Here is a 16,837-nt window from a genome sequence, read left to right as displayed (position 1 = left end):
ATCAGTATGGCAAATGATGTAACTGTTTGTTATGTTTTTTAACATTATTTTGTCTTTCTCTCTTTATCCATTTGTTCTCTTTTATCTTGCAGTGAGTACAGAAAATGACGGCTTCTTGGACGCCCTGAAGAACAAGCCAGCTAGATATCCTTTCCCCATCTACCTCACGCCCATTAGCTCATATCCTTCGCATTTACACTACTACTACCACCTGTCTTACTGTGTAGACTTGTGTACACCATGTATCGTTTGTATACTAGTACATTTATCTTCATGCAGGCAACAGGGAAAGTAATTCTTGTTTTATCTGTCTTTGTGGTGTGAGGACATATATCTATTTTAAGACCGTATTCATCACTTTTTTCTTTCATCCCTGCATATAGAAGATGCTGACATGTTCTTGCCAAATTCAACTCTGCCTCTCCCCCTCTCTCTTTCTCTCTACCCCTTGTTTCTCTCTGTATATGGTAGTTTTTTTTTGTCTCTGTCTATCTGTCTATCTATCTATCTACCTATCTACACGTATCTATCTATCTATCTATCTATATATATATATATCTTTCTATCTATATATATATCTATCTGTCTATCTATCTGTCTATCTGTCTATCTATCTGTCTATCTCTCTGTCTATCTATCTGTCTATCTATATTAAACTATCTTTATCTATCTCTCTATCTGTCTATCTATCTATCTATCTCTATCTTTCTGTCTGTTTATCTATCTATCTATATCTATATATCTATCTATATATCTATCTATTAATATCTATCTATGTATCTATATCTATCTATCTATATATCTATCTATTTATCGATCTATCTATCTATCTATCTATCTATCTATATATCTATCTATTTATCTATCTATCTATCTTTCTATCTATCTATCTATATCTATCTCTATCTCTGTGTCTGTCTGTCTCTCTGTCGATATATTTCTCCATCTCTCTCCCATCTCTCTTTTTACTTCATTGTCTTTTGTGTCATCTAATACTCTTCCCCCTTTTGTGCACTGCTATTACTGCCAGTACACATAGTGTATACCTGAAAATAAATTCAAACATACGTGTACAAGTTGTAGATAATAATTTAAAGGGATCGTATAGTTTTTGGTTGAGACCTAATTTCAGGTTTCTGACATTTTTTTGTGAGATAATGAGAAACCTCTTATGAAATATGAAAGAGCATGTAATTCTATGAGGAATTCTACGTTTTAATAATGAAAATCGGTTGTGAAATGGCTGAGATATCCAAAAAAGAGCAATTCTAATAAAGTGTGGGATGATCGCTTTGTTTTACTCTGTTTTTGGATGTTTCAGTCATTCCAAACCCAATTTTCATCAGATAAACTTTGAATTCCTCTTAAAATGGTATTCTCTGTACTATATCACAAGTGTTTTCTTGGTACATTTGTATCTCGCAAAAAGGTTAAAAGCCCAATTCTCATCTCCACCAATACTGTACCATCCCTTTAAAGCACAAAAATGGGGACCCATTGGGAACGCAATACTGGAACTACCTTCATTTTTCTCTCTGTGTGTATGTGTACATGTATTCTTCAAAGTACTGTATTTAAGGAGACATCAAATGTGACCCGCTACAACAAAAGGATCCGAAAGTCGGGGAGGAGAATTTTCTGAAAATGGCATGACATTATTCCCTTACTCTTCTACTCTAATTTCATAAATAGCATAACAAACAATACCAGTACTATTACCACTACATGTACCACTGGCTCGAAAAATCCACATTTTTCATGATATGTGATTTTTATTTTGCCATGGCTAACAGTCATATTCTTTCTATGGCATTTTCTAGCGAAACGTTTCTTCGCACTACTTTGCTGCTGTCAGTGTATTACCTCTCAGTACACCTTAATTCTCTCAAAGCTGTTTTCTATATCTTGATGGGGTTACTTTTAAACCAGCCGATCTTACTTCACCTCTGATTTCAATATTAACAATTTATTTTTTTTTAAACAGACACACACAAACAAAAAAGCAATAATGGTTCCCTTCCCTTCCCAGATTGCCTGCACCATGTATACAAGCATATTTCGCTGATGTATCACCTGTCTTTAGATCACTCTGTGTCCACCTGGCAGTTTCAATTTCATGAATAATAGCCCTTCTTTTCTCCACCTCACAATGACCTCTTTCCCAGCTGCCCTCTCCTTTCTCATTTTGTCAGGAGCTAAATCTTTCTTTTGCAAGTTTTTCGTAATAGCAGGGAAGATTATTATAGAAAGCAAATGATAAATGGAGCTGGTAAGCCCCTGTTTGATAGTAAGTTGTAATACACCGTTCACTCATTCTGATTATTTCCCTGTTGCTTGGAAACAAGGATTGGTTGTAATGATGTTCTTGTTAAAATTAAAAATTAAAAAAAGTCCTCCAATTCCTTTGCACATTTCTGCTGGTCTGGATATTGCCATCTTAAATGCATATAGATAGATGATTGAGAAAAACAAAGCAAAACAAAACAAACCACAGAACAAAAACAATAGAAAAATGAAAAGACAATAGTTCAGAAAGTTCTTTAAATGATGTAAGTACAAATGTTTATTATAAACTGTGTAAAGTTGTGTCCATTCATGTACTGTACTCTGTCAGATATTATGTGCCAGCCACATGTTAATCAGTGCCGGAAGAACAAATTACCGCTTTTCACACGTTGAAGACTAGTTAGTCCAGACTGGGGTTAATGGGAAATGCATGTAATAGGAAAATCAGTTCGTCTTCAGTGGATTAATTTTCCAGCATGGGTCTGGCTAGATGGGACTATGAGTGCAAGGGGCATTCTTGATTCGTAAGCTCCAAATTGCTCCAAATTTTACCTTATTGGCTGTGCCTACCATGTTATGTCTTCTTTGTTTTATTTTTCCTTTATTTATTTTTTATTTCTATTCAAAACAATTGCAAAGTCAAAGAAGATAGTGATAATTGATTGGATGGTTTACCGAGATTGTAGGTTTTGGAATTTAGTGCATTGATGCATATGCACATTTAAGATAGCAAGTCAGTAAACTTCAAGTGCACGTGAAGAATACTCAAAATGCTATTAGAATGTGTCATGCAAGTTGTATGCAAGATGTAAACAAGTCACAGACAAGTTACTTACAAGCTGCAAACAAGTTGTACTGTGCATACACTGTATATGTTGCCTGGTGTGTTGCTATCAACAGTGTGGATTAACAGCTGTAATCATATGAACCATGTAGCATATACACTGTACATTGTAAAATCCCTGACTTCACCTGTGTAGCATGTAACACTTGCATCAGGACTTGGAGTGATAACGTTTCTCTTTTTGTGTAGCTGTAGTAGTAGAAAAACACTGTAGTGATATCCATGAGTAGCTTGATTTGCAAACTTTATAATAGTCATGGTTGTTAAACTAATAACTTGATTTATATTGTGATATGTACTGATGATATCGAGTGTGAAAGTAATAGAATATAATGACAATGCTGTGATAGTGATAATGATAATGATAACAGTAACAATAACGATAACAACAATGATTGATCATAATGAAAATGATAATGCTAATCATGATAATGGTTGAAATAGTGCTGGCAATGTGACTAATGATTCTAACTTACAATAGTAGCAAGAACAAGAATATCTTAACCTTTTGAACAAATTGTGAGTGTCAGGAATAAGTGAACACAGAAAAATAGCTAGTATTGACAATTGAAATGATAACTACTTGTATGAGATATTGAGAGTGATAATTTTATTGTAAAATTGAAAATGATGATTAAAAAACACAAATGAAGAGAAAAAAATAAAATGAGAATATTAAAGAATAATCATGGCCACATGTCAGTTTCCATATTTTTTTCCGAGATGTTAATAATCCTCCTTAACTGCAGTGCACTATCATAGAGGCCTTAATCTGTTTTATCTCCATCTGGTCTGTCCTGGGTCTGGCTGGCTTCCACACGTACCTCATAGCAGCTGGCATTACTACTAATGAGGATGTGAGTACTGCTATTTATGCACCAAAGTTTTGAAAATCATTGTAGTTTATAAGCTTCTGGACAGTTTTATTGCATGATCTACAGTCGAATCACGCTGTTCATAAGTTGCTCGTGAACTGAATGCGAGAATTATTGCGCCAATAAATTCTTCATCTCCAAGAGGTGTGATGAGGAGTTGTGAACAATCAGCCAGTAAATAAAATCGTTGTCTTTGCTGTAGTGCAGGATGTTTTATAGTGTCTACGATCTAAGCATCCATGATAAGAAATGAATACAATTTTTGTAGATTGTCATGTCCACTTTTAGCTTTAGGTACAGTGTGCGTACACTAATAGGTATCTTATATTTAGTGCAAGGTTATTTGAAATTTACAATTCACAAAGGTTGTAATAGACACCGATGTTCACTTTAAATTTTGCATTGCGTGTTACCCTGTTTTTGCTTGAGGTAGAATAGTTCACACTGCCATACCATAATGGCACATGATGTGTGATTTGAAATTTACGGTGTACGTCAGATTTTTTTACTTTGAGTATTGTATTTAGATGGGACTTAATATTTTCTGGCTTTGTGCAAAGTCTGAGATCAAGCTCAGTCAGAGGAAGTTATTGTGAACATCAGGAGATATAACATTTGTGACCCAGCATCACAAAACGAACACAAAGTCGCCAGACATAAAATTTGAGTTAAGAGCATATTCTGAAAGAGCAGACTTCAAGCTTTGAAATGATGTATAACTCAAATCAAATGGACTCTCCTAACCTATCTAAATATTGGGAAAAGAGCACACAATCGGGAAAAGTGTGAACTGAGAAAAAGGCTTTGAAGTATGGGGTCTATTCAAGCGCTAAATTTTTACCAAGCCGTGCTGGCTGTGCGATGAATGGGACAAAAAACAGGATGTAAACCACCATCACATTGTAACAACAATGAAACAATGAAGAGGTTATCAGATTAAACTTGAATTGAGCATGCCTTATCAACACATACAATGTACTGTCCATAATTAATGCCAACTATCAAAGCAGTGGCATCATCCTTTCAAAAGTTATTAGAGTTGAAAGTGAAGGGTGTGTACAAGGTTTTCAAGAAATGAAAAGGGGACTCTAAAGACACACCTAATCACTCCATTCCATGAAAAAACTGTTCGAAGAAAAACTGCTAAAAAACACACTTTCCTGCCCATTTTATGATTCCAAATTTTAGCAAAATGCAGAAGAAGACTTGCTCTTTCAGAAAATATTAAAAAATCAAGATCGGCTAAGTTGACCCATTTCACCTATTTTCAGTCCTCACGAGTCACACAAAATCAATGTGTGCAACTTTTTGTTCGTTTTGTGATGCACGGTCACATATGGTGTGTCATCTTTGATTATACTCTGCCAGGACGTACATATGTTTTAACCCTAAAAAGACTGGGCTATTTTGGTAGCTCGAAAGACTGGGGGGGGGGCCTAAAGGGCCCCCCCTTAAGATCTCGGCCGTGGATCGCGCGATTGCCGCGGAAATTTACGCAATGGTAGTGTGCGATGTAATCTACAAGATCGTATATTCAAATTTTCCAAAATAGTCTTCCTTTATTTTATTTTGATTAATTATGCTAATTTATGCAAGAAATCAGACTCTTTGATCTAAATAAGTAAACAAAGCTCCAAAAGTGCTCATTTTTGGTCTAATTATTCTTTGTGGCATTCTTAGCAAATGTACTTGAAAAAAAATTCGATATCAAAATTAATTTCTCATTTATTTTATTGTTTTATGAATTTCTTATGTATTTCTCTGTTTTTTCGACCTTTTGTTTTTGTTGTTTATTTCAACGAAATTTGTGGCAGATACTTTTTGAAGCATAATACTCCTAAAATAAATTAATTTTAGCCATTGAGAGTAAAAATAAGCATATTTATATGAACCATGTGAAAAAACTCAATTTGCATTGACTTTGTACACAAAATCACATTTTTGAGCCATTTTCGGCCTCACGTGCATGTACAAAAAGTTATGTAACTTCAGAACCATACCCCAGGGCGTCACAAATTTGGTGTCAAAATGTGCGGAAAACTCGAAAGAAAAAAGTCATAGAGCATCGCGGCGAGAGCATTGCGTGTTGCAGAGTAATCGCGCGAAATGTCGAGGGGGGGCCTTTTAGGCCCCCCCCCCCCAGTCTTTTTAGGGTTAAGAGAAAACTCACATTAGAGCTGATGAGCTACGTTGTAGATGCTAACAGAGACTTTGATAGTTCATGGATTTTTAGTATGCCCTCATGTATGTCATTTGTAGTAGACCTGTGTCAAAAATGGTGCATTTGAGAACTATCCCCTTCGAGTGTTAGTTTTACCACCACTCTGTTTCCTGTTTAGTTATTCCAAGGTATTGTATCATGTAATACTGTATACACTATATATTTCGCGGGGGTTTTATTTTCGTGAATTTCGCGAGTCGGGAGCTATTCGCGAAATGAACAACACGCGAAAATATTTTACTTTCCAAAATGAATCCCTTGCCTTGATGATACGAACATTTCAGTACTAGTAGTATACCATGTCACGGCTTAACGAACAGACCATAGACTGTACTGGCTAAGCTTGTTTACGTACATATAGCACGTCCACATCTACGTACGAATACTGTAGAGAGCCAATCCATTATCGCAAGGGGACCACTTTTAGAAATCTAGCGCGATGGACTTAACCACTTCAAAAATGTTGAATTCTAACTTACTAGTTCGCAGAGTTTGGTAAGTTTTTTTCATGCAGTGTATAACTAGTATCATTCTTATTTGCTAGTAAGTTGAAAATTCACACTTTCTTTGCCACTTCATATTTTCTCTAGTCCCCCAATCGCGAATTTAACCACTTGCGAAAATGTGTGACAGCGGCAATTCGCAAAAATTTATGTACGCGAAAATTATAGCATATACAGTAGTATCTCATGCAGTGTCCATGCAGCTTTTATATGCGTGATGCGATGACATACATGTATAAACACATCCTTTGTTTTTTTTTCATTTCTCTTCTACTTTCCACAGATAAAAGGAGCGTGGTCAAAGAAGCACAATCGTGACGCATATAATCCTTACAGCAACGGCTCAGCCATGGCCAACTTCTGTGCAACATTATGTGGGCCACAACACCCAAGGTAGAATGATGATATTCATAATGATGCGGTGCTCTTTATCCAGGGCAACCCCTTTAGTATTTCCACTGCTCCGTCAAAAGACCCTTCCGTTACTATTAATTTGCCTTAGCTTTGTCAGGTACCCGATTGTATTCCTTGGTCAAGAGGGACATGGTAGGTGGAAATATCTTGTCGAATGATGAGTTAAAGCACTTGGCAGGATTCAAACCGGGGACCTGTGATAGGAAGTCAAGAGTCTTCTCCACTGTTTCATCGTGCCTACACTATGATGTTCATTCACTTTCGTGCTTAGATTGAGGATTATGTAAAGTCATCAGCACACAGTTTCTTATTTCAGACACACGCAAACAAATCTGCTGTACCTATCCTTTATCTCAGGCATCAGATATATTGTAAACTATAATATTAGACTAAATGTAAAGAACCACTGTGGCTCAGTGGATAAGACAATGGACCCAAGTCTTGGGGTGCATGGTTCAAATCTGCTGGTCGCTGCAGCTGTGTCCCTGGGCAAGGCATTTTATTATCATTGCCTAGTCATTTAGAGAGTATCTTATTCATACAGTCACATTTATGCGCTTCCTTAGTACCCAAGTAAGGTATATCCAAACACACACTACCAAGCATCCCTTCGTGGGCAAGCCTGTGAGTGTTGTATACTCTAAATTAGCTAGACTTAATACACCATGTACATTATGCAAAACAAACTGGTGTACAACAAAGCATAACATATTGTTGCTTGAGTGTCAAGGCCTTGTATCTCCAATGTTGGTGAAAATCACTCTTTTTTAAAATTAATTGTCAGATAATCAGAGTGATGTTTTGTTGAAATTCTACCTGTTGTACCCCACAAATGAAGCTACCACAGCATGTCAAAGGAAATGTGATCCCATTTGTTATAATGCTTTGGTTGCCATGTGTTTTTCGCCCTTCTGAACATTTGACGTCTTTGTCACCCAACAGCAATATGGCTAAAAAAAATGATCTGTGCACATCATGCGAATCATGTTCTACGACTACATGGGGTAGCTATAATATAAGAAATTAGCAGAATATCTCTGTAGGTCTCCTCTTTCGTCAATGAAATAGTGAACTGGACCGGATCATCTTTTACATATACAAGTCTGTTTAATACCCAGACCTCTAAAGACCATTTAATTAACAATTTCAAATTTATTTAAGCAATCCATTTTCCCCCTATAGGAACTAAAGATTGCGGACATGATGTATTTGGCGTGTATGCACATTTGTGCTTGAGACTGGAAGGTTCTAATTGACAATTACTTTTCTCTCCTCCTGCTAGCTTGATCGACCGGCGGGGATCGGTGACGGAGGAATACACCAAGTCCCTGGTCCAAAACGCCCCCATGCAACCCGCCCAGCCTTACATTCCAGTGCAGAACATGACCATCGATGGAGCCACGTATCCAAGGGTAGGTTTACCCAGCAAGCATGCCCTGTCTCCCTCGGGAATGATCCGTGCTTCCTATTGCATTGTGGCTTGCCTGCGTTTGCCATGTTCCTTTTTGTAACGTCAGGGCAGAAAGAGAGGGAGACATACACACACACACACACACACAGACAGACAGATGGATGTGATTTTCAATCAAGGAATCTATTGTACTCTGTTTTGTGCAACAGGTCACAAAATTGTTCACGAGTTGACTTCAGCCTGCAACTGTTGTTTTTAGAAAGTAGGTGCCCTTTGATGCAAAGATTATGAGAAGAATCATTCCCAAAATTACCTTTATCATTTTTTATTTTTCATTTGTATTCTACTCCAAGTAATCAAAATATAAATGTTTTAATGATGCTTAAAAATTAAATATATTGGGTACATGCTCTCCACTTGAAAAAAAAAATAGTCAAATGCTTATGCACAGTTTCCCTGTTTTCCACTTGTTTTGAAGACATCAAGTCTCCCCGAATATTGCCATTTTGTTTATGTTGTCATTGTTTTCATGTTTGCTTTCAAGGAATAAGATGAAAGGAAATACACGTACTAATCAATTTTATGTAACACTAAATGCGACAAATTGTGGAGTCTGATGTTCAGTGTCTCCTAATGTTTTTGAGAGTGTTATCAATTGTAATTGTTTGACCAGTAATATGTTTTGTGTCAAAATACGTGTCAAGAAATTAATGATCTTAGATCACATCTAATCTCTCTGATGTAACTCTCCAGTTTTAAGGCAGTAATCTGCAAAAATGAGCAACGAAAAGGAATGGTGCACAGTCGGCTGTCAGAAGTCAAAATCGGTTACTATTAACCCTAACTAGGGGGGGCCTCCGAGGCCCCCCCTCGACGTTCCGCGCGATGTATCGCAATCGCAAAAAGCTATCGCCGCAACGTTTCATGACTTTTTTCTTTCGAGTCTCCCGCATCTTTTGACACTAAATTTGTGACGCCCGGGCGCGCAGTTCCGAAGTTATGCATAAATATGTACATGCATGTCAGACCAAAAATTGCTCAAAAACGTGAATTCGTGTACAATTTCAATGCAAACTGTGCTTACAGGCAAATTTCATAAAAGCATGATTATTTTGGTGTTTTATTGATTAAAATCAATGAATAACATATTTTCTTGTTCGGCGCGATGTCACGGACAAATTTCACTGAAAAAACAATGAAAAGCAAAGTCGAAAAAACAATGAAAAACAAAGTCGAAAAAACAGAAATACAAAAGAAATTCAAAAAAACAATAAAATACTTAAGAATTTTTTCTGATATCACAATTTTTTTCTCTTACATTTGCTAAGGACACTAAAAAGAATACTTACACAAAAAATGTGCCTGTTTTGAGCTTTATTTTGTGATTAGTCTGTTTTCGTGCATCGTTATGCATACATTAGCATAATTTAGCATAAATTATAATTTTTTGAAAAAATTAACCTCATGGTATTTTAGATTACATCATAGGCAATGTGTGTGCCAATTTTCGTCGCAATCGCGCGGTCGACGGCCGAGACCTGGAGGGGGGCCTGGGAGGCCCCCCCCCCGGCTCTATCAACTACCTAAATAGCCCGGCCTGGTTAGGGTTAAACGTGGGATTCTAGAGTGTAACATCAGTGTGATATACAATAATATACACATACAATAACTGCTTAGTCTGTATGATGTCAGTGTTCTTTCAAAGAATCACTTTGCTTTTTTTTTTCTAAACCAAAGGCCTCCAACGTAGTGGTCAACTTCTTACTAAGTGTAATCCGCACAATGGTTCAAAACTAGTTAGGTCAGGATGTAGTATTCAGTGCATGAAGGTCACATACTTCATACGAGATTGCAAAAGTCTGCTGAACGGAAAGGATAGAAAAAATATAAGCAGATAATTGTATAGATGAAAAAGTAGACTGATGAATAAAAGATATACTGAAGGTTAGTGAACAAATCAGCAGAAAACCAATGGAATGAATTCATAAACAGATAAATAATGAAGAAAACAATTACAAATGCAGCAATAGATTGATTTAATGAATGAATAGATGGAAGCAATTACGTAATACTGTATTTTATTGTTGTTTGGGTATCGTCTTTAATATGCAGGGCTCGACACAATTTTTATTTTTCTCTGGTGGCCCATTTGGCCCCTAAGATCTTGACATTTCGAATTTTGGTGGCGAGAAATAGAACAGAATACATATAACAATTCATTTGTGAAAATAGTTGCCCAATCCAGCCACCAAAAGATAACCTTTTTGAAAAGTAGGTGGCCCTGGGCCACGGTATAAATTGATGTGTAACTTTGCACGTTGATGCTTTAAGCTTTGGCAAATGAATAGGAAACAGAGATGTGTCAATTGTTCACTCACAGGGATTCCCTTTCCAGCGAAGACATGGAACTATTTCTTTTTTAAGAAACATTTTCATGGCATGTCACCAAATAAAACTCTAAAATTTTCAGAAATTAAAGCCAAGAAGCCCTCAAGTTAAAATGATTGGTAGGATTAGAGTAAACATAATAAATAAATAGATAAATACAGCATAGTTAGATAAATCCATGTAAATAAACATTTTCAGATTACATCTGTATTTTGAAATGCAAATTATCACAATTTTTCTGAAGCATGTTGCAATGTTGACTTGAAATGATGTGTTGTGTTTTAGTGTCTCCTGTTTGAATATTTCCTGTGCGCTCAACTGCTATTTAAGCTTCAAGGCCACTTTCCCCACGAACTGTGTTTAAGGCGTGGCAGACTTTTCCATGGCTTCCTTATTAGGTTTTCTAAAATAATGTGACGCGGATCATAAACCACGACTGGAAATCTTGCAGTCAGGAAAATTAAATGCATAAAGATCAAGATGAAGACACTTGAAAACTTTGCAGCCAATTTCTTTAAAACTGCAACTTATTTCTTCACAGACTTTCTCACATTTTTTTTTTAAATTATTTGTTGTTTTATGATATCTCAAAACAGACCATATACCACTAGAAATGTACATAGTTTGGAAAATCTAATACATCAAGATCAGGGAAATTGATGCTCACTATAACAGACCTCCCAACCATTCTGAATTTGGAGGAAAGAATCTGAATTTTGACCATTCCCAGCTCTTGTTTAGATAGGACTTTCCCATTTTTCTTGATAATATTACTGCACACTCCTATTGGAAGTGCTCTTTCTTTTCCTGCTTTTGAGTCAAATCATCCTTATTTTCAGTCAGAAAGGTTGGGTGGTCTGCTATAAATTTGATAAGGTTTGTGTGGTGGCTGTGAATATTCAGAGATGGTCACCCCCCATTTCTAAACAGGCCCGTCAAATACTTCAAGGTTTCTTCATCATCGTAACATGACATGAACTGTAAGGATTCCAACTTAATGGAGAGACTATAGATGCTCTATTCCAGAAAATGACAAGAATGTGTTAAAGGAGAATGCCCATTTCCAGTCAAGAAGATGTGTTTACACTGTAGTTTATATCTCAACCGTGAATGACTTTATAAGCTACATTTAAAGCAGATCCATCAGCATTGTCACTGCAAACCAAAGATTTGTCGTGTTGTTTGTCATAAATTGAATAGAGAAGCACTGTATTTTTGTCTTATGCCTGAGATTTGTGAGGGTAATGTAAAACATTTGCTGTAACTGTATCAGCAACACTGTTCTAAATATTTATTGTTCAAAATATATCACACCATACTCTTACTATAAAGTGTGTGATAGAGTTAGATTGACTACATACACTGTAGATAGCTATAACAAAGGCCCAGTTAACACTGTATACAAATTACATTTGTGCGCACTCTAAAACAAAATAGTCTGGATGAAATGTTTCATTGAAAATGGGCTACAGAATTTCTTTGTCTAACCCACCATATCTTTTGAATGACTTTCATTTTGCTGCTCAGGTAAAGATTAGATTTCAGCACCTCACGCTCTAAGGGAAAGAAAAATGTACCTGACAAACTTTAAGATGCAGGTTTTTACCTTTGATTCCTAATTGAAGTGATACTGTTAAATGACTATCTATACTTTAATTGCTAAACATTGTGATACTGTGCAAAGTATTTCACTCACTTTTATGATTTAGTCTTGAATCCTCAAACTCCCTCTTGTGTTATTCTTTTATCCTCAGCAACCTATGCCTGTACCCCCAGAATCCACCAATGACAAGCTGCCTTCAGTAGCCTTTAACAGCCACTGACCAATCAGTATCCCCGTTCCAAAACCAGCATCTTTTATTCCAGTATGTATGTTCATCCCCGTGCCAGTTGACTGTAGTGGCGTGTTATATTTTGTTACTTGGTTTGAAATGTTGCTTTGTGTGCCATATTGTTTGCATGTTGCTCAAGTCAATATATGATACAGATATTGCCTTTGTAGAGATGTATTATAACACTTTGCAGCCCCACAGGAGTTATTATTTTGTCCAAGAGATATGTATTTTCCCCGCAGCATGAGGGTAAAATATTGTCTCGAGGATAATATAAATATCCCAAGGGACTGTCAAGTGTCATGCTACAACAGACAAGGCAATGCCTGTTTTCCTTAATGGTCAACAAAAATACACATTCATCTTTTCAGTTTAGTCCAGTCAGCAGCCATTCAAAGTTTAGAATTATACTACCTGACATGATGTCACTGCTCACAATTAAGGCGTTGCTTCAAAACTATACCTTGGATCCTGCAAGGTATAATTTTGATGCAATGCCTAAAATAATTTTGATCATCACTGCAGTAGTCATGTGATTGCATTAAACCAACCAATGACCAGTATTTATGTTGACCAGTCAATATAGTATGATATTGTGCACATCATAGGTTTACCCTTTTTGAAGAGTCAAAAAGTACCGGAAATTCATGTGACGCAAGAGCTCCACTCCAGTTTAAATGAATTCTGAGGACTTTTTGTCAAGAATGCAAGTTTTGAGAAGGCTCTTGATAATTTTATTAGTAGTCATGCATTCTTCAATTACTTCTTTTGTGTTTATTGTAACTTGCCAATTAGAAAGAAATGAGCAGATGTTTGATACACGTAGTACTGCAAGTGCATGGAAATGTTGCTTATTATTGGCCAGTAGCATGTAGTGGATATGTTTGTGGCCATTGTATAAGATTTGTCCATGCTAGCATGAGAACAGCCAAAGACAGTGCATGTCAGAGTTGGAGCATGTCACACATGTGCGTTTTATTCAGAGCAAGTATTAACTCACGTTCAGTAAATGAGACATGGTTGTAGCTTTACCACTATGTCTTCACATTGAATACAAAGTCATGGGTTGTCAAGTAACAGCAAATTCAAACTTTTACCAGCTTTGTGCAGATCAAGGACAAACAGGTGTTTCAGTCTTATTAATGTCAAGACTAGTGCTTGTGGTTGATATTTGATTCTGATTATGACAATGGTAGCTGGTACACCATACCCTCGGGAAGATATAAGAAACACATTCTTGGTTAAATTCATGCTCCAACTGGCAGTTACTTGCCAATTTTCTTTCAGTTTCATTTCAGTTTCATGCACAGTAAACCGTGAAGTGGTACTGGCACACTTCTGATGATGATGATATCTTGCCCTGAATAAGCTTAAATAGAATAGATATTTCTAGATAGATTGAAAAGTTTGCCCTGTAGATACCTTTTATGTTGTTTTGCATCTAGTGACCATGTTCCTAGTATGCTCACATGTTCAGGCAGTTATTTCGCACCATGCATTCATAAAATAGTTTGCGTGTAAATTAGGGTTTAGATGTAGTCATCATATACTGTACATGTACATTGTATGTCATTTCAGCTTCAATGATAGATATTTTAACAAATGGTTGTCTATCAGGGGGATATGAGAGTGTGCATCTTATGTTTGAACGGTTATCATTTTGCTCATGCCATCTTCCGTACCCCTCTTCACACACACAGCAAGCAGTACCTCGCTCCAGTCTTACCACGTCCTCATCATCCAGCAGTTCCTACGAGAGCTCATCGCAGGATCAGTCATGCCCCATCTCGCGCCTCCAGAGCCCCAGCCACACCTCAAACAACAGCCGGCACTCGCAGGCGCTTCATCTGACAGAGCTGTCCACCGCCCTGACGTCGTCCGTCTCGTCGCAGCTGACGAGCAGCAAGGACTTTGCTGTCCCGCCCACCACCAGCAACGCCTCCACGCTGCGCCTGTCCGTCGCCCTGAACGTGGTCCACCCGTCCCCGTGCACGCAGCGAGAGACGCAGCCGCTGCTGTCCTCGCACAGCGACGAACACTGCGACGCGCGCTCAGAGAGTCGCGACGACGAGGGCCTGGAGGCGCCCCCTTCACCGTCGGTGGAGATCCGACACGACGCGACGCGGACGTCCAGCGAGTGTGGGGTGCTCAAGCTCAGCTCTGTATAGCGCACAGTGATATCGTGAATGGTGTGGTAGCCATCTTGAATACTGGACATTGTTGATGCATTGCAAACAGTTCTTCTCTAGTGGATGCAAGCCTCGGTGATGCAGAGGACACATTCTTCCAGAGGGAGAAAGATGCTTTCCCTTATCAAACAACACACATGACCAATGTGCAAGGACACAGGAGACTGACATGTGTAATTGATAATAAATGGTGGTTTTAATGCATTTTTGTACTTTTTCTCGTCCTTGTTGAAGAAACAAGTTGGCACAATACATCACATAGATTGACCTTTACAGTGCAATTTCACGCCATGCACAAGTTTGATTTGTTGAAGTATAAGAGCAAAATGAGACAATGTGAGTGGTAAAAGTCTCATTCAAATCAGACATGGAAAATAGATAAAGCTATGTGGATAGATTTCAAATCCTGTCTAGCACCTGTGTCCTTTGACAAGATGTTTTTACTGGGGCTAACAGTCCCTCATGACCCGGGTGTGAAAATGGGTGCCTGGCACCTCTAAGGTAATACATGTACGTAGTAATGGCAGGACCTTCTGGTTTAGCAGTTGCAAAACTGAAGAGGCTACCCTTGGTAAAGAAAACTGTAGTATTATTTCTCATATGGAGGTTTTAAGTTCAGTATGTTTTCATTGAATACTAAAAGTTATTGCAGGACTGCATATTCAAATTAACTTCGGTAATGATGTTATCAACTCGTATCTCACTTTATACTATCTGGCATTTGAACCAAATTACAAATTAAAGTGCAGAGCTGAAGCATTTTGTTTATGATTTTTTGCAGCTATAACCCTTCACATCCTTAGTCATTCATTGAAAAGTTTCATGCAACACAACAAGACCGTGATGAGAAGGATACAGGGTTTGTTTCTTTACATCGAACGTCAAAAAGGATAGGTGTCTGTGACTTGCAAGTCATCATATCCTTTTTACTCTGTATATTTTGTGTATCATTGGATGAAAAAGATAGGGCATTGAAGGTGCCATTAACGCCGTATGGTTAGTGGCACCTTAATGCCCTTATCTTTCTCAGCCGACATTATGTGATGATTACTTTCATAGTGTATCATTGATTTTAAAACACATATGAGACATTCAAATTCCAAGATGTTTTTATTTTACAATTTTCTGATTTTATGTACCATCTACCACTTTGTTTCTCTGATTCTACACTATTTGTTGAAGCCAATCTGAACATAGTGTGCAATCGTACTTTGAAGTTCTAGCACACATGAATGAAAATCATGGTCCACAATTCACAAAAGTATGTAGTTCAACTCTAAATAACCCCTTTGTGCCTAGGCACTTAGTTGTAACTTGCCATTTGTTTTTAACAACATTCACTTTGTTTCCCCATTTCCCCAAACCGACCCAATTGTATAAATTAGCCAGCCCTCTTAAATAAACATAACATATATTATGCTTCAGTCCAACATGAAGATCAGGGTGAAACAGTCTTGATTTGTGGAACGAGGTCATCTCTGTTCATTGGCAATTAGTTCCATGAAACATATGTACTAATCTGTGAAGGAAGTACTCCTGGAAACATATCAAATGGCCAACAAAATGCAATAAAGGTTTGCAAGTTACCACAATGTGTACACCTGGTCATCATGGACTAAATTGAAACCATGGGTTTGATTTTAAATCCTTTTGTGGATTTGGGTCCTTGGGTATTTGATGTCGTCCTGGTGTGAGCATGTTCTATAAAATGCCTTAATGTCTTACCATATTGGGATATATTCAGAATGAACCAGAAGGTGTTGGACAGACGTGTGCGTCTTCACTGTTCAAACTGGTGATGCAGGTGTGAAATTTATCGAGCATTATAATTGCAGCTGTATGCACTGTGTTGCATTCGCATCCTTTTAATAGCC

At 37.4% G+C, this 16,837-nt stretch overlaps 1 protein-coding gene across 1 annotated transcript in view; it reads left to right on the top strand.

Annotated features, from left to right (window-relative positions):
- LOC139711652 (palmitoyltransferase ZDHHC18-like) overlaps positions 1-15,433 on the top strand; it is a gene marked incomplete at its 5' end in the record, with an annotated part of 39,040 nt that extends 23,607 nt beyond the window's left edge. The window contains 5 exons of the mRNA XM_071623514.1: positions 93-180; positions 3,885-3,987; positions 7,013-7,122; positions 8,426-8,555; positions 14,475-15,433. Of these exons, the coding sequence (XP_071479615.1) occupies positions 93-180; positions 3,885-3,987; positions 7,013-7,122; positions 8,426-8,555; positions 14,475-14,942 (899 nt within the window). The remainder of the gene's footprint in view (positions 1-92; positions 181-3,884; positions 3,988-7,012; positions 7,123-8,425; positions 8,556-14,474) is intronic.
- Between the last annotated feature and the right edge of the window lie 1,404 nt (positions 15,434-16,837).

The sequence above is a fragment of the Diadema antillarum genome, unplaced genomic scaffold (assembly GCF_040938485.1).
Source record: "Diadema antillarum isolate AM-2024a unplaced genomic scaffold, OU_Dant_1.0 seq00001679_RagTag, whole genome shotgun sequence".
Taxonomy (NCBI): domain Eukaryota; kingdom Metazoa; phylum Echinodermata; class Echinoidea; order Diadematoida; family Diadematidae; genus Diadema; species Diadema antillarum.
Note: the sequence above shows the minus strand (reverse complement) of the source record. Positions and strands in the feature narration are given on the sequence as shown.